General features: G+C 47.1%; 1 protein-coding gene across 1 annotated transcript in view; it reads right to left on the bottom strand.

The window, feature by feature from the left end:
* LOC118507121 (pair-rule protein odd-paired) overlaps window positions 1-13,135 on the bottom strand; it is a 31,659-nt gene extending 18,524 nt beyond the window's left edge. Inside the window, 3 exon segments of the mRNA XM_036045126.1 lie at window positions 11,125-11,697; window positions 11,735-12,275; window positions 12,277-13,135. Of these exon segments, the coding sequence (XP_035901019.1) occupies window positions 11,125-11,697; window positions 11,735-12,275; window positions 12,277-12,348 (1,186 nt within the window). The 5' untranslated portion in view covers window positions 12,349-13,135.
* Between the last annotated feature and the right edge of the window lie 11,090 nt (window positions 13,136-24,225).

The raw sequence follows: 24,225 nt of genomic DNA, 5'->3' as shown, positions 1-24,225 counted from the left end.
AGTTACCCCCGCGGGGCTCTTTCACCTGCTTGGGATGCCCTCCCCGCCGCCCCCCCCCCTCCTTCATCACCCCACTGGCGAATCTTTACATTTACATAAAACAAACATAATTCTTTCCATCTCTCGTTCTGGTTCTTTTCCGCGCGGTGTATATCCACGGTGTTGTCATGCTGTTGCTTCGAACCTCTTCCTGGGCCCAACTTTTTCGATGTACCCTTTTTTCTGATTACTTTTTCTGTTGCTTCTTTGGAAGGAGGGGGGGGAGTGGGGGGAGGATAAAAGGAGTCTGTAAAAAAAGGCTTCCTTAAGGGCCCCCCGAATTGGAAAGCAGCTCAAAGGGATTTGACACACTGGGGCAATATTGTGGCGACGGTTTACTTGTTTTCTCATACTTCACATCGTTAGCCTTTGCTGGCTACCTCTTCCTATACGGTGTGAGTCAGAGTACACACACACACACACACACACACACGGACGCTTCGATTTTGCTCCCATTTTTATACACGCCTAATTTATGGCGTGGTAATGAAATTTGGAGAAATCTTTTCCCATCACCACAGAACGGAACAGAACCGCGGGGGAAAAAAAAAAGGCGAAAAAGAAAACCCACGGATCTTTTGCAAAGCCTATGCTCCCCATCACGAACACGAGAGGAGGAAGAAGATTGGGGTTTCATTTGATAATTTATCGCATTATTATGGAAATTCTAGCCTTCTTGTGTCCCTCCCCAATCGAACAAGCTTTCCGGGAGATGATTTAGTGCACCGAAAACCGAAACCGTGGCGAAATATTAACCAAAAGAAAAGAGGCGGCTAGAGGCCCTGCCTGAACTGAAGTGAACAATTAAAAGCTTCGAAGGTTCTCGTTTCGGTGGAATATTGGATACAGAAAACGGTTCGATTGTTAAAATATGGTGTGCTAAAAGATTCTATCCTCTCTCCCATTCGCTCTCTCTCTGTGCACCGGTCTGTTGTGCCTCATTTATTATCACGCGAAGGCTTTACGTTTCCATTTCCCGGACCCTGGAAATCCAATATGGAATGCGCGACTAGAACCAGGCAGGTCGAAGAGAGAGGAAAAAACACCCAACCAAGCTACATAAAATATTGGATAATATATTTGCTATTAGCTTAGCACATCGTTAGCAAAACGACAGTGCCAGACGCGCGCGCACGATAAAAAGAGAAAGCGATCGCTACAATGACAAACGAATGATGCAACAAGGGATGAAGATGCTTCTCCCAACCCCCGAAAGAGGTGTCCCGCTCTACGCTTTTGATGTGCAGCAAAGCGCGAAACCCCTCTCGGAAAGGACGAATCGGAAAAGAACACGGGACTAGAATGCGCTGAGGCCAGTCGATGCCAGACCTACCCAAACAGACAAGGGATCCGGATGGCATCGGGATCAAAAATTTAGGGGAGGGATTGCACGGCCGACCGGCAGCCAGCAACGTGAAAGATCATCATGATTAGGCCGGTTATGAAGCGTGAAACGTAATGACGATGATAAGTGTCATCAGCCAGTGTACCGGCACCAGCATCATCATCATCGACAGTATGCCAGGGTTCCGAAACGGGTTTATAAGCTGCTCAACAAACGCAACAACCGTGGCTGGCACCCTTTAAAAAACGCTAGCAAATGGTTGCCACCGAGTTGGATAAAATAAAGTCCTCCGAAGCCTGGCACAGAACCTGAAGTCAGGACCGATGACAGCTCGGCCGAAAAGGGGGTAACCTGTGAAGGATTTATTTTTTAATAACAATTCGATCATCTGTTCGTATTTTTTGAAATCCCCCGGTTCGTTTGCCGATGCCGCCATCTTGTATGGGTGACACACCCCTTACTTAAACTCGAAAAGCGGATAGACAGTTCCATTTTTTAATGCTTCGTTTTACGAGAAGAGTGCATTCGATTAGAACCTTTTCTTCTATACAGACATCATTTGTCATTCTCGGGAAGGAATCGATGCGTATGACGATTAAATATGGCTGAGCAATAAATGCAAAATGTCAAAACAATCATTAAATACGCTTTGTTTTGGAGGCCTAGCCTACCTTCAGGCGCACCGCTAATGCCAACTGTCAGTTGCACACATAATTAAGCGTTTCTATCAATCGCTCAATCAATGTGCAACTCTCTCCTATCTCAAGTTAACATCTTAAGACATCGTTATCGAGATCCAACTTCATCATAAGCTCATCATAAGCTGTTCAAAAATCTTGTCCAAAATCTGGTACACCAATAACAAAAAACGTGTCAACCTTCCTGGCAGTCGCTTCTAATCGATCCATTTCACACGCTTTTCAACAACTTGCCCGAACGACACCTTACACAATGTCCTCCCGGCTAATCCTCCCGTTCCTGCAAGGCTGCATCCTCGTCGAGTGATCTAATCCAGTTTCTAAGTAGCTTTACTCACTTTCCTCTCGGATAGCTCGAGAGCCGGGGAAACAATGTTGCCCTTAAAAAGCATTCAAACACACACTCGACAAGGACTCGAGATGGCTCATAATCCATGATGGCCGTGTGACAAGGGACCCGTGTGTATGCGACGACAACTCGAGCGTTCACAGTACACCTTTCGCTACGAACATACCTGGCACACGAGAAACCAGGATTCTCCAACATGTATGTTTATTTATTCCTGCAAAAGTTGTCTCTCTCTCTTCCTAGCACGACCCGAGAACCGGAGAACTCCGGTGGGTGGAACAACAAACAAACTTTTTCTTCACAAACGCAAACAAAGACTTTCTGCCGGAGATTGGGAGACGAAGAACAGGGTGAGGAACGGCGAGGCGCTTGGCCAATACAGTGCAGAATGGAAAAGGATCCGTACCAGTGTATGAGCTTCCAGAAAACAACACCGCTTCTAACACCGCTTAATCCTTCGACCTGCCGGTGCCCTTTCCATCCCAAAATATCCTTGCCCGTACGATGAACTTTTGTGGAAACACCGTTTGCTCTACAAGTTTTGTGTCGGCCTTGGCTTGATTAGTTATTGAATGCCTGTTCTTATCCTTCAACACACTCCTGATCCCTTTGCTGATCCTCGATACGCCCTCTTAAAACCAAACTTAAGAAGAGAATGTGTTCTCTTAAGCAGACCGCTGGACTCCGGCAACTCGGAACTCCTTCAAAAAAGTCGGGCCTCTCTATTCTTTCGGGAGTGCGAAAATTGTGGTTCTCGGTTGTGCTGCTTTCAAAAACGCATAGACCAACAAATCAAACACCAGGATTAGCGTGAAAACTATGCATTCTTCGTCCGTGGATAGATCCCAATTTTTCGAAATTGCATGATGCCTTCTCAACCATAAAACGCTCAAGATTGCTATCGGAGATCGGAGCGAGCATATTGCAAAATTAAGATAACATTATGTGCTTACAAGATTTATGTGCAAAAATTGGCTAGACCTCGGTTATCAGCCTCATCCGATCGTAGAATGGCAAGATGGATTGCGGAGGCTTTGCTACCAGAGGCCTGTCAGATATGCGACTCGGCTTCGTAGGAAGAGACAAAGCAAAGGGAAAAGGAAAGGTAACTTCAAATTGAAATTACCTAAGAAGTCAATTTTTGTGTCGGTCGGCTTTCTTTTTCCTCATCTTCGCATTGCTTCAGCTTGACTGTTTTTGATGTGCGTGATTTTCTTCCCGTGCCTCTTGGGCCTTCCTCTGCCCAGGGTTTTGGTTTTGGAGAACCACCGTTCTGGCTTTTCCAAGTGAGAGTCGAGGTTTATATTTTTTCGCTTCCGTGCTCTACTTGGCGCCGAACGCACCACCGATTCCACCCTCTACACACACACACACACACACACACCCTTGTCAAAGAAACAACAACAAAAACATCCTCCGAACTGTCATATCTTGATGTACACGAGACGTGCGTTTGTTTCTTCCCTAGACCTCCTTCGATCGTTGCCAAGATAGGAGAGGCACCGCATTAGAAGCGCCTCTGGGCCGTGGACGCCATACATCTTGGCGTTGCGTTTTTATATAAATGAGCACCGGGGATTGAAATAAGTTTTACTCCATCGTTCCAGGCTCTTGGAACGCCTCGTTCTCCCCTTTGGCTTCACACAATTCGAAATCGATTCGATGCTCTGATGTTTATGACAGTTACCACGAACAAATGCGCATACACACACACAGACACCCACCGATCTAACAACAGTGACGTCGAACACAAACAACACAAACGACGACTGTGATGTTGTTGATGATGATGATGATGACTATGGTGTAGGAGCATATCAAGCCCACCTCTTCTTCGATGCTGAGACCGAGGGAAATAATCATAAAATGAGCCAAGCACACGGAGGGGAAATAAATTTGTTCCACCCAGGTTCCCACCTAAACCTGGGCGCACTCGCACCAGACCATGGTGGATAATTTTCTATCTAATCAAACTACCCATAGGTCGGGGGATGACGACGACGTCCACGGGCCACGCGGATTGGTTTTTCGGGACATGGGCAGGCGCGCTGTGTAGCTGCCGTTGAGCACCGTTCGCTAACTGTTGCTGACACATGGAGGTATGAGGGCTTGAGCTTGTTAAGTTCGACAACGAAACAACCTGGCCCGTGCAAGCATCACAACCAACTACAACGTTGTATATGGCCGTTGTGCATGGAAGATAGTAATCACCATGTTCCGTAAGATGTTTGAGCAGAAGTTGCTCAAGGGTCCTCAGACTTTATTGTGGGTCATTGGAAAGATACAATTACGTTCGACAGGCCAAATGACACGACCTTCCAATTTGGTGATCGGAGTCTTCAAGGGTTTGATGTCTTCTTTAGTGCTCAAATTTATAGCAAGCAAGAAATTTGATTTGTTAATCACTTTTCGGTAGATCATCTCTCCAAGGATTTAAACCTTGGAATATCTTAATGTCCCTAAAGAATTTTCGAAGCGGTTTACGAACAGCTCCTGTTGCTATTTAAACACTGTTTAAAGAGTCGTTTGATTGCCACACAAAAAGCAAGTGAATCGAAGGAACCGCACACCGGAGATTGAAAGAAAAATCCCGACCGTCGTCTTTAGTCATTCTTTAAGCCTGTGTCAGAGGGGAGTTCGTCGGGTGAGGATTTTCCCGGCGACATTGGCGACATCGATCGTACCACTCCCTCTGCGAAGCAAAAAAACCGAAACGAAAACACACACACACCCATACAGTTCGCACGCCCACGGGAAATGGCCACATGGTCGTGGTGTTTGGTACCAAAGAAACGGCGAGAGAAACAGTGTCGAAGAAGTGGAGGTTCGGCCGTGGTCATTTTTCATCCTAGAACCGTGTGTTTTTGTCAGTTTTCCTTGTGCCTGTCGGACGGCGTCCCCAACCAAACAAACGGATATGGTAAAGAAATCTTGTGCTGACGTCGTAGTCGTTGTCGTCGTCGTTGGTCGCAAAACACGAGGGGAAAAGAAGGAAAAAAATGGAACACAAAGTCTTTCCCTAAAAACCCAACCAATCGACCCACGTCGATCTAGGGGGATCGTCGATAGATAACGTGGGGTAGAATGCAAGGGAGGGAGAGTGGAAGGAAGGAGAGGAAAATAAAAAAATGGCCACCCCGAAAAATGGGAGATGGTCAAAGGTTTTTCTTTTCCGTCATCACAGTGAGTTGGGAAAGCGAATTCGCAGGAAGGAAAAACTTTGACACGCTCGAGCAAAACCCACCAGCAAAAAGGCCCTGGTTAGGTTCGCTGCCTCTTTTCACTTTCCTACAGCAAGAGAATGTGTGTTTTTTTCTTGAGTCGTTAAAGAAATCATGATAAGGAAATGGCCGCTTGAAGAAGCACTGAATGCGGACCCGTTAAGCACTTTTCTCCCTTATTGATATTCCTGTTCGCCTCACTGTAAGCGGAACTTGGAGACATCCACCACGGCCTTTGCTGCTTCCCTACCAGCCGCGCTATTTATTATTTTGATATTAATGTTGATGATAGATTTTTAATGGCACTCGGCGCGGCCAGTGGAAAGAACGAAGAAATAATAGAAAATAAAAAATCGAACAAAAAACACTCGACTCAGAACCCCGAAGACAGACCGAGCTTCGGGGTCCTCTTGACTCTGGCTGGCTGGGTGGAAAAACGGCACCCAAAAGAATCGATAAATTATGTGTCAGTTCCGCCAACACTCCTTCGGTGTGTCTTTTCGTGCCATTGTTCGCCCATTGCCGGCACCATTTCCCGAAGTGCGCATTACATTGTTTGACGTGAAACGAATCGGAATCGAATCGAGGAACGAATCGCCATCCCAATGGATCCTTCCCACCGACAAACCAACCGGAATCCACACATAAATGAGCGCAGAATCGATGAGGAAGGAGAACCTTTTGTTGTCGCGTAAATTGGTTTGTTTTGATTTGCGGCGGAATGTTGACGGAAAATAAATGACACAAGGTCCTCCAAGCAAGAGAGAGAGAGAGAGAGAGAGAGAGAGAGAGAGAGAGATGAAGTTCCCTGTAGAAGGGATCGATTTTAAAGTTTTCTAACACGATCGAAAGGGAATTGAAAGATGTCCCTTACTGTGCTCCAGATGTGCTACCCGTGAAGAATCTTCGACCGGAATAAGGACCTCACTAACCCTCGCTCGATATCTTATCTCAAGTGGTCACTTAAGCTCGTGTTTGACAACATTTCAACGGAGCGAGACAGTGCGAGACATGCGACACGATACTCTCAACCCATCACGGAAGACCCCAAAGATCCCTTTGCTTTGACGGCGGATCGATAAAATCAATGTCAACATGGCGGAGGTGTTGGAAAGGAAAACCGAAACCACCCTCGGACGATCCCTGGGTCTCGAACCAAGCGAACAAGCGAGGTAGCCGATTACTAGCCACTCTCTAGCTCGTATCTCCTTAGGTCGTAATTTGATCTTCACTCTCTCTGTTCCAGCTACCAGATGTCCGTCCGTCCTCTGCTGAGGTCCCGTGGAAAGCAATTATGCTTTGTTTTAACGGCTCATTTGTCGGGAGCACGCTCCGTGTATGTGTGGGTTATTAGGCGTGTGTTGAAAGAGGCCCAGAAGCCTCCAAACTTGATGCCAAGGAAACAGGAAGATAATCAATTTTCTTCAAGGACTCGGACTTGGATCACGGTAGGAGCGCGCGCGAAAAAAGGGCGTTCTCAAGTGGGCGGGTAAATTATACACCGAATGCGCAAGAATTGCCATTCCGACTTCCGACTTTTTTGGCTGTTTCAGTTGTTGTTTGCTCCCCATATATTGTTAACCGCAAAATGAAAACCTTCAACCGTTTGCGTTTAGCCCTCCGGACAGACGGGAGGGCTCCAAAACTTCTTTATTTATTTTGCTGCTCAGGTCCACCCCGAAACGAATAGGCCCAAAAACACATCCACAACACAGCTACTACCACCGAAGGATCGAACAAGCCCTGGGGAGCTCATGCTGTGAAAATGAACACTCAAAATTATACGTTTCGAATCGAGCCGAAATTAGACGTACACAAAGTTTCGAGTCTCACACGAGAAGGAAACGCTTCTTCGGTGAGAACTTTACATCTTGAGCCCTTCTTTGGACGCGATGGAGCGCCCAGAGACTTGCAGAAACGGAGAAGCTGCAATTTTATCCACTCCAATCATGCAGCCGGCCAGGGATCAGCGGACCTAAGGACCCCTGCTAAGACAGCCAGAAGAAAGGGGGCAAAAAACACGATCGCGCACCAGTACCCACAGTGAATGAAAAGTAGACACCCAATTTCATTCTCAGACGATTGGTAAATTAAGACGTTGCCCCGGTACACACATTGTCCTAACCTTGGACAAACGAGCCTATCCCGTGTCCACCAGCGTCCAATACAAGTAGCGACGACATTCAATCTTTCTTGTGACTGCAGGTGGGTTTTGGGGAGCTAAACAGGTAAAGGTTTTCCCTTTCAGTACGAGTAGAGAAGCGTGAGAAAAAAAGTCTTTCAAGATGGCGGATAGTCAAGACTCTCATCCTCAAGGATCAATTTAAATAGCCCAAAAAAAATTGCTTCAAACTCTGAATGGAACGTGTGGAGATTGTCATTCTCGACGCTCGCCGACAGTAGTTCATTTGAGGTTGATCCTGACGACTAACGCCTGTTTGATGAAGACACGGAACGATCGCAATACCGTTTATGAAAGTGTCAAACAAAGCGGCTGCAACTGATAGCCAGGACACAACGTTGTTGTTTTTCTTTCTGGTCAACCACAATCCACTCACTGCACGCAACAAACTGCATCTCGGTCGTTTGTGGCTGTGGACGGCAAAGAAAAGCCAATAAAAAAAAGATCGTGTGCAATGAAGATAAAACAAGCACATAAAAACCAACATATTGTTGGACTTACGCGTGGAGTTTTCACTTTCCACTCGAGCTCCACTCGGATGCACGGATGTACACCACCCAGTCAACAGTGTCCACAACAACCAATAAATGCCCTACCGCGGACACGACAAGGACACAAGTTGCTGGAAAACACCCGCTTGTGTCGGTCAATTTAAAATAACTGTGTTATGACTTCGATTTAATTGTTTGTTCATGGCTGAACCTCCATAATGGTTGAATCCGAGCACTGCGGGCGCCTGGTCCTGGTTGTTTGTGTCCAGAGATTCCAAGGAAACGATGCAGAGACATGGGGAGCGAGAGCGAGAGAGAGAAAGAGAGGGCAGGTTCACAACTCCCATGATCTCAATCCTCCCGTGGCAAAGGATACGATGGCCTCGGGTCCCCGAGAGTTTAGCCCGTAATCGTAATCGTACTACTATATACTATGCCAGCGACGGCCGTATGCCGATGACAGCAGGACAACGGAAGCCCTAATATCATGCACACCAACACCAACAAACCCACCCAGCCAGGGCACAAGGGTTTACCAGGGGGACGAGTGTGGGATCACTGTGGGATCAACCTATTCGACCCCGTCCTCGTTCCCGTGCACCGATGCCGAAGGGAAAACCATTTTACTTTCCCCATCCCAGAGTTTCCCAGCCCAGTCGGCCAGTCGTACCAGTTTGGGTGGCTCAACAATTGCTTGCCTCCTGCTTTTGTCGCCACTGATGACCGGTTATTGTGGCTGTATGTGTGTGTGTGTGTCTGGAATGTCCTTTCTCCGTGGCATAGCAAAGGCCACACTCACACAGCTGCCCGGTGTTGTTGTGCTTTGTGGTTTTGTGTTTTGTGCGTACTGAAATAATCTCCTTCAGTGTGATGGAAAAATCAATATTCCTCCTCTACGGAACCACAGATTCTAAACATTGAAGTTGATAAAAAACGCGAGATCCCATTTATCCAGGCCAATGTGTATTGCTGGTGTGTGTGTGTATGGAGTAGTTCGTTTATTGAAATCGATTTCTAAGCACCACCTAATGTCCTCAGCTATTCGTAATCATTTATCCCACAATTAAAGCTCTTTCCCGTTTGTGGTGTGTGAGTTTTGTTCCGGAGGTCAGATGCATCATTTGAAAAGGTCATGGAGCTCTCTGTTTAACTCTTAACCGACCTCAGACGAAGTGCAAATGTCGATTGGTAATGAGCTACGTGCGAGAGAGCAAACGATGAAGACCTGTCCATATTTACATGCCAGCTGGCAACACGGCCACCAAACCACACACATCTTCATAAACAACGGCCAGCCAGACGGGGCCAAAGTGTGCGATTCAGCCGCACAACACCGAAAACAACCGTGGAGGTGTGAAATGATGGACGAACGAAATCAATTTGAAACGCCGCGGCGCACGCCCGAGGGCCTCATCTTTCTCGTCGGCCGTTGATGAACGTTCGAAAATGGAGATTAATTACTCCTTTTTTGTTGGCTCCGCTGAACGGGTCTTGGGCAAACGACGGGAAAACCAGGAGGAAGAAGCAGAGAATGGAATTCTCATCATTCTTTGCCCTCTGATCTGATGGTAATCGACACACGCACTCACACACACACACACACACACACACACACACACACCTCGGAAGGAGATTCTCTAGTTTGCTCGTTCCCGGATGCCTGCCTCCAGATTGTTTACTCGACCCGCTCCAAAGAGGAATCCGTGGAACTCGAAAGAAAAAGAAAAAATCGGAGCTAATCGGACAAACATCCAAAACAAATCGCACCAAAGCGGAGTTGTTGCGTAGCGTTTAAAAATTAATTAAGATCAATCTCTAAATTGCGGGCCGAGGATCGACTAAAAAACCCTACACGAATGCGTGCTCGAGCACGAACGGAACGGAACCGATTTGAGCCGATTGATCCGTTTCACAACTAATCCCATTGAAAATTTCAATACCCGTTTAATTAAATTTGTTTTCCTTGCGTTCCTCACTGGCAAGTAGGCGATCTGTGCAACGAATTTCATAAATAATGGCGTGAAAATTAACGTCCAACTTCCTTAACTGCTTTATTATAAATTATGCTCCGTAAGGTAAACAAAACCCTGCTCGACTGATTTACGCTTAATTTATGAACAAATCCTACTCAAATAGAGCCATTTAAAGAGCCACTTGTTGACAACCTCTTTTTTCCTCTCTTTCCCTAAAACAAGAACTCCAACAGCTTTTCTTGGCCAGAAGGAAAATGATTGCCTTCTTCCAGTCATTAATTGAACGGCACACTTCCACTTCAAACCACAACCACTTAAGCCTTCTCTTTTGCTTCAGGTGTTCCATACGCTCTCATTAATCACCGTACTAACATTAACCGTTTGTTTTTGCCACTTCGCTCCACAAGACCTCACGGGCACGCTTCCAAATGAGCAATTGAAGTAAAAGAATCCGGGGGACAATATAATTACTATTTTGATGTGGCCAAACCTCCCAAACAAGACGCTCAGGACGCGCTGGCTCAAAACAATCACAACGCCGAAGGTATAATGTGCAGGGACCAGGGAATCTTGGTGAACCCTTAACAGGACCTCCCGGTGGAGTGCCCGCAAAAAACGGTTCTCACATATTGCGAGGAATCGTCCAAAACAAAGGCTCGTTCTCGTCTTTTTTGCTGTCGTTCGTCGGCAAGTCCGTCGGTAGAAGGACTCGGTGTTGGTTTCCTCCTCCGAAGTATTATTGCAGAAAGGATAGAATTCTTGGAAGTATATTCAACTCGCCAGAGAGCCCTCCTGGAGAGTAAGAACTTTGCTGTTGGCCACTTACCGGTATGCGTTCGTTTGTGGATTTTCAGGTTCTCCGAACGGGCAAACACTTTCCCGCAGGCCGGAAATGGACACGGGAACGGCTTTTCGCCCGTGTGCACCCGGATGTGATTGACCAGCTTGTACTTCGCCTTGAACGGCCGACCGTTGCGCGTGCAACCGAGCCAGAAGCAGGCGTGCGTCGTACATTCGGGCCCGCCGACGTGGTCCACCGTCAGATGCGTCACGATCTCCTGCATCGAGCTGAAGATCTTGTTGCACGTTTTGCGACTACCGCCGTCCGATCCGGCCCCCCCAATGCTGGCGGCCAGAGCGGTCAGACCAAGTCCAAGATGGTGGTGGTGATGATGGTGCGGTGGCAGCTCCGGCTCTACCCAAAGACACTGCATCTCCTGCTTAATGGCCGGCGGATGGCGCATGTAGCGGAAGAATGCTCCGGACGTGCCGGGATTCACGGGCAGGTTGGCGAGCGGATGGTGCTGATGATGGTGGTGCATGGCCGAGGCATAGTTGCTCTGGTGATGCGCATGGTGTGCATGATGGGCATATGGATGGGTGTAGTCACTCGCTGACGCTAGCCCAGCAGCGGCCATCGCTCGCATCGAATGTGCCCCGGCATGGAAACGGATGATGTCCGATGGCTGCTGCTGCCGCTGCCGAATGATGGTTCAGCGGGCTTTCGTGGGCAGCAGCAAACAGAGATGAAGGATCTGCGGCCGCACTTGAGGCCGCCGCAGCACTCGAGGCCACAGCCGCCGAGCTGAAGTAATCGTTGTCACGCTTGAGGGATAGGAAGTCCCGCGAATGGTACGGTGCCATCGCATGGGTGGACATGTGGGAGGGTGGTGAAAGGTGGTGGGAGTTGTAGGCAGAACCTCCGCCACCACTCCCCCCACCAGCCCCATTCGATGGGCTGCTCTGGTGGTGATGGTGATGATGGGGATGGTGATGGTAAAACATTGCATCGGAGGCATTGGCATTCGCGGACCCGGATGTGCCTACGCCCGTTCCGGACGCTCCAGAACCGGTAGCACCCGGAGGAAGCATACTGGCCGCGGCGGCAGCTGCAGCCGCAGCCAGACTTGCACTAGCCGCCGAACTAGCCGTGGATTCGATTTCACTGCTCTGCTCCAGATGATCCGGCGACATCTTTGATACCGAACGTGGCCAGATGCGAATGATGTGCCGCGGACGACCCGCTGTCCATGAACGCGTTCATCATCATTTTGGCAGGACTGTTTATCTGGACACTAGACGAGCGAAAAAAGTTACCTAAGGTAGGGTTTTCCTCCACTGTTTTTCACAATAACACGACTTCTGTGACGTTTCGTTGGTTCACCTGAAGGAACACAAACAACAAGCACTGTTTCATTTTGTCTTCACTTGTGTACGGTAAAAAAACTTCGCAATTGATTCTTCAACTACACGTATGCAAACACACACTTCGTACAGGAGTTGGTTCAATGTGCACGCTGATTTAAATTATTCAATCTTCAATATTCTCCAAACAATTCGGACACAGTTTCAAACACTCCGAAACTTCCGACGCGAGATCTTCGGACGTACCGAGGACACAACAACGCACCACACAACAAGGACGAACTCTGCACACAACAACACACACACATCCGTACACTTGTCACCTATGTTCACTGCGATACACTTCGATCACCGACCCCGACAAACAAACACTTCCTGACGCACCACGCGCGCCCACACGCAGTGATAACCCTCGAAAACAACAAAGTGTGTAATAGTACGAGAACAACGATGATGATGATGATGCAGCTTCGAAAACCGTCGAAGATCACGCTTGATCTCGCACACACACGCACGGCTACGGGGACTCCCGGGATGATCTCACGACTCACGCGGCTTCGCTGTGCGGACACCTATTGCGAGCACGAACGTTGGCAGCATTCTGAGTAGCGATGTTCGCACCGAGCTGCAACCAGGGTTCCGATCCGTCCGCGACAGGAGGGTACGACCGTACGGTATATCTCGCTTTGCTGCCGAACTCATGTTTCGTTTATGCTTGGCTTGCCGTGGAAAAGTATGCTGTGATTGGGACACGCCCTAACGCGACGTGTCGAGTAGGAGTGGCTTCAAGGGTGAAATGGAGTGCCATCCTGTTCTCTCGTGAGTGCTATCTTTGTTGCGCTTGTAGTCAGGATTTTGTATTAATTTCTTTGGTGGTTTACACGGAGCTGGAACGATTTTCAGTGAGCCTTACCGAATGGATGGAATGACTTCGAGAAGGTGAAGAATTTTACAACTTCTTGAAAAGAGCTATTTTGACCATCTAAAGCGCAATTTTAAGATTCTTTGTTTGATGGTTTGAGTAGAATAGTATAGGAACTTTGAGTGCTATAAATACCTCAAGCTGTTTTCTAATCAGCTGAATAAGTTAGAAGTTTGGTAAACTGTATACGGACATCTTTATCGTCTGTTCACAGCTGAATGTCCTATTTTTAGGCTCATCGGGAAAAATAGTGTAATAGCTTCGCAAATATTTATAAAAACTTTAAAGTACAATTCTTTAATTTTTGCTCCATTATTCCTCTGTGTGCTACGTGTAAACTAGCACTAACCAACAATCTGTAACGTGAGAGACGCTTTGCTCTTTCTCTCTCATAACACTGCTCGCTTCTCTCACTCTTTCCCACACAAATCCTCGGCGCCGCACGAACGAGAACGAACGATCCTTTATTATTGATTCCAACCAAAAATTGTTATTGTTAAAATATTTGTCAAATTTGTCAACCTTAGTCAAATATGCTCGGTCGGGGGGAATTTCACGACCACAGGACCACAGGACCGGCAGGAGTTCGCTGCTCCGGTTTACGTTAATCTTCCACCGGGCTGCGTGTGTGAGAGTGAGTGCCGCTGTGTCCACGATCCCTATTTTTCCCCCTGACCGAACGATTTGTGTCATTTGTCTCGTTTTGTGCGCGTAAATTTGATAATTGAGTGGTAACATTTTTCGGACCCAAAACACCATCGCGAGACGACAGACGTTGAGGTACGATCATCACCACACTGGCACACACTGTGATCTCGCCCGGTCGCCGTTACGGGATTCCGTCACAAAAGCAAATGGCGACAATCATCGCTTTGCCGGGGACGATTTCAACGAACGAACGGACGGACGCAACAAACGGGATCAAGTTTCAAGGCGCATTTAATTGGTATTGCACTTTTACGACTCCCCGCACGCCACTCGGGCGTATTGGTGGCGAAACTACTCTCCGTGGAGCAATTAAAAACAGGCCACTTAATGATCCCAAATAAGGGACCCGTGCCACACCGCGACTGGCTGGCTGGGTCTCGGGAAGGAAAGCGCGCTCGAGCGACAGTATCGCGAGTCCTTTCCTTTTGCGATACTGTACCGCACCATACACGATAGCGCGATCATCTTCACCAGCCAGATTCGCCTGTGTGTCTGTTCCCGTCGGGAGAGCTTCCGAGGTTGAGGATCAGAAACGGACTTGCTGGCTTACATTTATGGGCGACATGGAAAAAGGCGGTTGGACGCACGGTCGGAAAGCGATCAACAATCATTACAGATGTTAATTAAAAATATGATAAATGTCGCTTCGCGATCGACGATAAGCTGAATGCGTCGCGATCGTCGAAGGTGATGACTTTCTACCAAAAACAAACCATCGCCATCGCTTTCTTGATTGCGATGTGGATTTTGCTCTTTTTAAGTAGAGAATGAACAGCAGACGAACACAGTTTCTCGCTAATTTATAGCAACGATTTGTATCTGACTGATGGATGCCATTTGTTAGCTGTGCCAACAGGAAGTCGTTCTGTCGCGGTCCACGGCTTGGTGACGATTGCTCTTTTTGGCTAGAAAATGATAGAATTTTGCAAATTTATTCTAAGATCCATTTCTGAATGGCCCAAGATTAGATCGCGATCGCAGCAGGATGAGAAGCGCAGATGAATATTAAAACTTCTTTCAATATGTCGGCCTCACGAACGGCTGCTTAATGGCCGCTAAAATGTCGCCCCATGTTTCCAGCACGTGCCTAATGAACAAAGGATGACTCGGGAGAGCTAGGCATTTGAAGGAAACTAGTTTTGACATATGACAGACGAAGTAAATTGGTACTAATTATCTATTATTTGTAAGCTATAAAACTCTTTTTGTCTTTTCATCTGCTACTCTTAACAATTGGGCGAGTTGCGTACACCCATTTCACACAATAAGTGTTGACAACAATATAACCGAACTTTCTGTCGTCGTACGAATGAGAAGTCGCCGCTCGAGTTGACGTTTCGTCAAATGCTACAAGCAAGCTCATTCTTCATTCACTGCCCCCCATACAACCCCAAACAGCCCAAACAACAACAACACATTCGGCTACTATTTTCTGCTGTTCCCACCTACGGTCAATCACTGCTACCAAGTCCACCCACAGGAATGTTTTCTTGCCCCCTTACAGACCCCAGGCGAACTCTGCTCACACATGCCCTTTAACGTACCACGTCGCTCCACACCGTTGTACAACACATAAATTAACATATAATTCAATTTACATATTTTTACATCGGTTTCGCGGGTTGTGTGCGCACACAGCACGGAAATGAGCTTCCTTGCAACTCCCGGGGCCGACCAAAGAACCAGCTTTCCCGTTCTTCTTTCGCTCTTTCTGGAACCTCTTAACGTCCACGAGTCCATCCGGAGCCACACGTTTGTACTTGGGCTTGAGGTGAGCTACGGCAGTGATTGTTGGTAATATTTGGTACATTTACCCTTCAGCTCTTTCTCATCCACCATGTTCAAGTCCGTCCACCAACGACCCGGTGATGAATTGGTGGAATTTGTATTTCTGTTCCCTTCGCCGTCTTCTGGGAGTCTTCTCAGATTTGTGGGGCACAAAAATTGGCATACACCCCACTCCACAAAAAAAATCCCCCAAAGTACATTAAAATTATGATCTGCTGTTTTGGGAGCTCTTTTAATAATCCTTCTTTGTTTTATTCGCCCTCGCGAAAGAACTCCACACAAAAGCTGCCCCGACCAAGTCTTTAGAAGCCTGTGGTGCAATGGGGCTTTTTTTTCTTGTTGTTTTTACTTGTGCGTACGCTGTGTTTTGTTTTAATTTTACGATTTCCATCTTTACCCTTAAGCACACCCACCACCCACCAAGCACCACGTGCAAGGCCGCAGCCACACTGGGCACACTACTGATTAATTGGAGCGATTTCGATGCGCACTGCCGAATTTATAATGTCCATTAACGGGTCAAATGGAAACCATTTGTTTCATTGAGCGAATTCCATTTCGAGCTCAGCGAAAATTCCGAACAATACACCTACGGGAAGTGGGAAGCGCGTGCAGACGAGCAGCAACGGGAAACAATGAGGGCGGGAAATTAGTTTTCCCCCGCAGATTTCTGTCTTTTTTTTCTCTCTCTTGCGCCCACAGTTGCGATTTCGCACAGAGGTTTCTCACCACGGCGATGCAACTGGCGATAAATTGATGCAACGGCCAGTGGTCAGCACAGAAGCTCAACATATCATTACGCAGCATCGGAAGGTGGTCTTATTGGTTTCGGAAGAAGAATTGCCAACGGTGCCGGACCGCTGCTTCGGTCTCATTGTTGGCATAATTGGTATCAACGTCTATTTGGTTGAAATTTTTATGCATTCAAGTGTGGCGAGGTTGTGAATTGAGCAGTCAATGTATTTTTGGAAGCCTAATTAATTTAAAACAGATTGTTCTATAAGTATTAAAGTCCAGGATTTAAAAAAGATATCCATCTCGTCTCATACTAGATCTAACTCATCAATCGCCAAAGAGTGGATTAAATGGCATTCTGCTCTGACGATAGGTTTGTACATGGAAGGTTCTTTGTTCGAGTCTCGTTTGAATCGGTTGCAGTAAGTACTTAATAACGATTTTAAGGAAGCCAATTTGAATTTAGTAAATCATAAATTAGAGGAAAATATGACCCCAAGCAGGATTTCGATCCAAAAAGACAAATTTGAACGAATTTTAAAACTTCTTCAGCTAGCTTCAGCTCTCGCGTAGAAAACACAATCATTGGCGGGAGCATATGCTGGGTGAGACATTCTTTTCCACACATCGAATGTCTCCATCTGTGTAAAATAATCCTCCAGCATCTTAAAACAAAGATGTCTCACCCCCTTGCTCAAACACTTTCTTGCTTGCCGGTCTGTGCATTCAACCCATTTTCTCACACGTCATCGATCGCGGTGGGACTCCTATTTCCGTCATCGCCCAGAGATCTATCTCGATAATTGAAAATCAAACCTTTAACCTGTCAGTTTGACATTTGTGTCACATCTTTCCTCCTATTGTTCTTCCACCCATGCAACGTGACAACGAGACAATCGTACAATTCACAAACAGGCTCAGAAAACATTTCCCTACGCGGCTTATGAGAACAACATTGAAGCATGGAAAGAACAAGCCACAGTGAGCAGAGCAGTGCGCGATGGAACGAAGATAACCAAAAGGCATCCAAGCGGTAACGTTTCGTAGTGCCTGTGTGGAACTGGTTTTTATTTTCGTGGTGTCTCGCTCTCGCACGCATCGCCCATCGCTCCGCATTCTTCCCACACGCAACAACAGCGAATAAGCGGGAATGCTGATGATGCGCACGCGTCGTCTGGGGTTTCTTGCTTGCTTGTTTACGCAGCAGGTTTCGCTGGGAAATTAATGTTGTTGTTCCCTACGCCCGCATTTCCTGCCCTCGGCCCTGTTTCCCCCTTCCTCGTACCACACTCACTCACACCCACATCCTTCCGCGGGCGCGAGCCATCGTGTTGTCCTGGTCGCGCTACCCCAGCGAACCTGTTTTTCCGAACACCGAAGCACGCTACACGCGGCCACCGATCTGATCCTCCTTCTTCGTGGGCCGGGAAGTGTGGGAAAGTGTTACGCCGCAACACCCGCGGGGAAACACGACGCAACGCGCCAACCAACCAACACCCGCGGGACCGAGCAACACGCGCACGCACGCGAAGAAACAGGCGCAAAACAGTGGGCGCGGTTTTTTTGTTCCTTCTTGCGGTCTCCCCATTTTTCGCCCCGGACAGCATTTTCTTCCCAGAAGGTCTCAAGTCGCACAGAGTACGAGCTCGAGGAGTCTTCCGAAGCCCAACAGCGCGCCAGCAGCGTGACACATCCCGTCGGTCGGTCCTGTCGTTCCTGCGCGACAGTTCCCATGCGGTGTTGGCGTTAAATGAAGGCGGGCTGCGTATCGATGTAATTATCACGCGCGTATCGTGGTTTCCACGCCACGATAAACGCCCATCAAGATGAGGTTTCCTCGAGGGTGCTCATCGGTTTGAAGACGATCTCATCCTACGCTTGGATTGATTTTTAATCATTTACTTGTATCAAGAGATTGGAAAACTCGTTCTGGATCATTTGCCTTGAATTTGCGTGAAATAATGCAAGAAGGGTGTTTTGAAAATGTTTTGGCAAGATGTCACATCTGACACAACCCAAACCTTCTCCACTAGCTAGCTTATATTCTATTCTCTTTTTTATAATATTTACCTTTCTTGAGCTAAGTAAAGTTCTTCGATGATTATCCAACCATCCGCAATCCGTAATGCGTGAAAAACATTTCCACAAACCACAGCCCCACACTCCGTACATTGTTCTCACTCGCCAGGCTCACCGTTTCGGGGCCACTATTTTGGTGTTGCTGTGTTAACTGAATCAATTAGCATTTCCTGCTTCGCACTCGTACAATTCCCAGCTCATCATAATTAGACACGCGGTGGAAACCGCGAGGAAAACAAAACCCGTCCCTCGGAGAAAAGTAGTAAAATTTCACCAAAAAACGCTCAGGTTTTCTTCGTTAGGAACATCGAGTTTACTTCCGAGGTCGATGAGTAATTAGGTTGAATTTCTTCGAAATACAGTTTTATTGCGCTGCAGCAAGGGGTTGGTAAGTGCTGTGGCGTGGAAAGCGTAATGGAACTGCAGACAGAAGAATGGAGCTTTTTCCAGGCTTTTTTCCTCCCTCCATCAAAATGGTAAGTGGATCATTATTTTGAATGTGCTATTTTTGCTCTTTTCTTATCAAGCGATGCTTTGGACCTTGGGATCGCCTTCGAGGGTGGAAAGCCTCTAAAAGGGCACGAAGGTCGTAGATGTTGATTAATTTGGGTTTATGATGTTACACTTCGGGAAGGGAAGTGTGGTCGATTCTCTCGACAATAACAATGGCCGTTTGGCGTTGTTGTGCCGCAAATGGTCATTCAACGGTCAAAACAAGGAAAACACGATGGCGGAATGTTCATTTTGATTATGATAATTATATGATACGATTAATATTGATTTCTGGAGCGTTAGCCGTAGCCATTAACCTAGTTGCGCTAACGACCGCTGTCCTGTATGACAGTATGATTTAGTACTTAGGTACTAAATCGAAATTTTCTTGGAAATGGCATTAAATTGTTGGTTGAAATGAATAATTCAGTTTTTAAGAGATGTAGAGAGCATTGATATTAATTTTAAGCCAAGTTGTAGCAAGTCGTCACAACTACTATGTTTAGATGAACTTTCAAATGAACTGGAATGAGTCTTGTCGCGGCCTTATGACGAGTTATTAGATCTTTTGATCGAGCCTTTAAGATCAAATAATCTTCAGTCTTCAGGCTGCATTTGCTCTGATTCCTCAAGACATATTATTACCCGTTACTATTGAGTCTCTTCCATGAACTATGGAATAACGATACTGAGAAGACTGTCACTCGGAGTCATTGATGGTCCTACATCGCCAAAAATTCGAAATCCTGTGTCCAAGGGGAATGATACAAGACCAACAAAGTAGCTTTAGTAAAACCAATAAGTCCTCAAATGTTCCCAACGGCCTCCAAAGAATAGTGTGGTCCAAATTTTGCCCAGAATGAAGTGGATGTTGTAAATGTTTAATAAATTGCAGTCTGTAGTTAAGAAGTGCCTCACGATCACCAACTTGGTCGCAAAAAATTAGCACTATTAACTATCACTAACTAAGTAACTCCAACACTGTTTCCGCCATCTACTTGTATCTATGTTACAGACATATCACAACAGAAGTTGAATAATTTCATAAATCCCCAAGACATTAAGTAACACGAAGAATTCCTAAGTAAGATAAAGTCTTAATGAATAAACATTAACAAGAAATGAGTCAAGCGAGGAACCCAAACTATCCACTATCTTTCATATCACACAGATAAATACCAATTATACTCTCGTAAAACTTACAGTCTAACCTGAGGTATGAAATTATTCGCGATGGCTTTTAAGATAAACTATTCATAGAAAAATCTAAAAATCACCGCCTCTAAGGATAATCGTAATATTCAATAATAGAGAAAACAACTGAACAAACGTGCTGTCTCATTTTCTTCAAATACCACTTAAAATATCCCCCTACATAGCCCGATCGATAAGCCATCACGCCATTATCGACAACCCAGACACTTTCCACAAAACCTCGTCTATTCCGCAAGACATCCACTCTCCACAAAGCAAAAGAGCAATCCACAAGAAAAAGAAACAAGCACTTTTGCGGTAGCATTTTCACATTCACCCACCCCCACTGATCGATTAGCCTCGTAGCCATTCGCACGTACAGCAGCAGCAGCAGCAGCAGCATTGAGAAGCAATCCCCAGTACGGCATAACGTCGAGCCCGCAGCAGGATAGCGACAGAAGAGAGAAAAAAAAACACGTGCAAAAAACATAGTTCCAGCAGAGTTTTGATCCAACCAAATGCGTCGCACAGTAGTTGAAGCCGATCTAGGGCTGATCGATCGCAGCCGCCCTCCTCACCAACCGGCAGCGTTCGGGCAGAAGGGTCAAAGGATGGAGCGAGAGAAAATTGATGGCAAAAGAAAATGGAGTCAATGTTCGCCCAGTGGCCCAGTGTCGGAGACGTCCCGGGGGCGTCCCAGGCTACCGGGCTGCACGACTCACTCGGTACGTTCCATAACCGGAGTGTAGTCATATTTACGATTTTGGTTCACTTGTTCGGTTTGGCGAATGCATATGTTGTGTGTCGGTTGCGGTATCGATCCTACATATATCCCGGTGGCCACGACACAGGCCACGTCATAACACAGGCACACAGCCCGGCGCAGTTCCCAGGCTTCCTATCTCGGGCTGTCTAATCAATTTTTGCCCCTTTTTTGCGCCCGCCCAGGGGTCCTGGAACTCCTGGAACTGCTCCCGACTCGACTCCGTGGAGTCGCGAGAGGTCAGAACCCGCGCCATCCGCCCGCGAAGGGAAGGGCATTATGGGAACGAAATCAATTATCTTTCGAGCGCAGTTCGCATCCGCAGTGCCCTTCCATATCGGTTGCCAGGCTTTTTGTGGTCAGCCCATCCATGCGCCACGGTATGGTGCATTCTACAGCCTTTTGCTCGGAAGCTAATGATCATCCCGCAGGAGCCAACGGTGGTCAGTGGGCACCAGGAGAGGCATTTTTTCGATAACGATGTGGGCTCGGCCACGATTGCTCCTTTTGGGAGAACTCTCGCCACCAGCGTCCTCCGATTTTCCACCAGGAGCTCTAGAGCGCCCGAGATGTGAAAGAAAGAACCCAACAGGAACGCACACACACAACCGTCGTCTTCCGCAAGGTAGCAAACGGAACCTCTATACCTGTCCTGCCTTCTTTGGCGGTGGTGCAACGCGGTGAAGATGGCGTCCGAGACAGTGTGGGGGAAACAATTTTGTGGCGCATGTTTTGATAAATTGTTTGTTGAATCAGTGAAATGCTGAAGCGTTCGGGTGAGCTCGGTGAGCTTTCCTGCGTTCTACTGAAATGCTTCCGAAGCTTCCTGCTGATCCACCTTCAGCGCTCCCCAACAGACCGGCCGCTCGTTCGCTCTCAACCCTGATTGGTTCGTGGGACGAGAAAACAAATAAACAAAATGATATAAATGATTTTACATTAAAACGATAATTAATTACCATTTCTGACTTGGAGTTCATAACTTTCTGCCACCAGCTTCCACTCGAACTCCCACTCGAACTCCTCGACCGATCGCTGCTAGTCCTTGGGGAGACAGGGAGCAACAGATCTCGCTCGGACAAATCCTTCCCGTGGTCGGATGGTGGTTAGTTATTTATTTTGCCAAACGTTCATGCTCAAAATCAATAATTTTAAGCGATTTCAACTTTGTTGTTTCGAAAAGAGCGAAGAAACTTTCATTTTAGTTGGCCTTTTTTTCGGTGGGATTCGAAAGACCAGTCTACTGATTCCAAAAACAGACCGCCAAAACAAATGAATGCTCATCTGCGTGCATCTGCCCAAGAACCAAGTGACTTCTTGTTCTTCGCTATCTGTAGAATTCTTTTTGCAGAAATTTAAATTCCTTCACGCATCCCTCTGCTTATTAACTCCCGGGGCTGTTGCAGATATTGAAGCTCGCCTCCATTTACCATCGATTTGCTGATCCGCTTAGCTGAGTTGGTGGTAAGTTGAGCTGCTTCTGAACTTTGTTACTTACTAGCCAATCCATTCCCAGACAGCTTTCGACAGCCATTTTCTTTAACCATGACCAGCTCGACCTGACCAGCGAAAGGATTAATTTATCAATCGACGGCTTTACGACATTTTACTATTATTCACCCTCAAAGCCAGCACCTCACACGCAGTTTTTTTTTTCCCCACACACATCACACGCTCTCTCACCAAGGACCCCCCCGACTCGAGTCCAGAGTCCTACAAAAGGAGCTGGGCAATAAATTTCCCTCATTCGAACTATTTTCGGTGGAATTTGAATGTGACCCCGGGCCGACCAATCCCTAGCAGCCCCGGGACTGCCGATCGCGTCATTGCGAGATGTGATCGATACCAATTTATCATAGATCAGGAATCCTCGATCCTCGATAGCATCAGAAATGGATTGATGTGATGGATGGGAAACTAATTTTGCTACCAAGCGCTGGCCCTTTCGATGGAGCACTCAAGTAACAGAAGCATAGCCGTAGGGACCAAACACGATCCGAGTTGCTGATCACTACCATTCGGATCCGTTCGCTTTTGCCCGAGCGCCCGGCCTGGACACTGGAGCTAAATGATGAGAAATTGCTTTCCACGCTGATTGCTATTAATCTCCAACAGATGATGCTCAAGAAGATCGCACACCCCAGGGGAGGTCCCTCACCATCTAATTTCCACTCCCTTCGGACCATGACGCTGGACAGTGGAAGCATTACGGTACGGTACCGGGGTTTGCTGCTGCTGGTTGGGTGCTGTTTCGGTCGCTAGCTGCTGGTATTTGCCTACTACCATCATCATCATCATGATCATCAACATCAATCCTTTTCCGCGAACCTCCACCACCACACCACCATCAGAGCTGCTGCCGATTTGCCTAAAACCACTGATGAGCTTCGAGATGGGAAGATCGCGATCGCGTAATCGTGAGATGACGCTCGAAGCCAATCAAACAGAGACCACGAGGAATGGCCCACGGTGGCCAACGCGGCGGTGCGTAGATCAACTCCACGCGAAAGGTTGCTGCGAATGGGTTCGATACCATCAATCACCGACCCGCGATCGATGCCTTTGGACGATCGGCATTAAGATACTGGTCGATCGATTGATAGCTCGTACGGTGGGCAACAGTTTGTCTTACCATTACCGTCGTTTGTCTTTATGCTTCTTTGCTAACGGTAAAACGGCAGCTCTATCTTCGGGATCGACCACAAAGCTCCTGGGTTTCTGATCACAGCTGATAAACAATCTAGTGTTCTGCAAAAGCGCCATCCAATAAATAACTCACGATAAACTCTTTATACAGACTTAGGGCTATCTCCAGAGATCCTGATAATCCTAGATCCTTAGGAATCTTGAGACTTGAGACTTAATGAAAATGTCGAGGATACAAAAGGATTAGAGTGTATTTGGTAATAAAAGCCTACCAAAGTTCATATGGCTCCTCGATATCGCTCTAATAAACTCTCCGCCGATGACCTCACGAAAATTGGCAAGAGAAATGTTTTCTCCTCGCCCTCGGACAAAACAAAGACACATCACATCTTCCAACGTCCAACGACTTTGGCTCAGTTTTGTGCATCATAAAAATTGCACCAGCACCACCAAAC

This window comes from Anopheles stephensi, chromosome 2 (assembly GCF_013141755.1).
Source record: "Anopheles stephensi strain Indian chromosome 2, UCI_ANSTEP_V1.0, whole genome shotgun sequence".
NCBI lineage: Eukaryota > Metazoa > Arthropoda > Insecta > Diptera > Culicidae > Anopheles > Anopheles stephensi.
The sequence above is the reverse complement of the archived record's forward strand: the minus strand, read 5'-3'. Positions and strand labels throughout refer to the sequence as shown.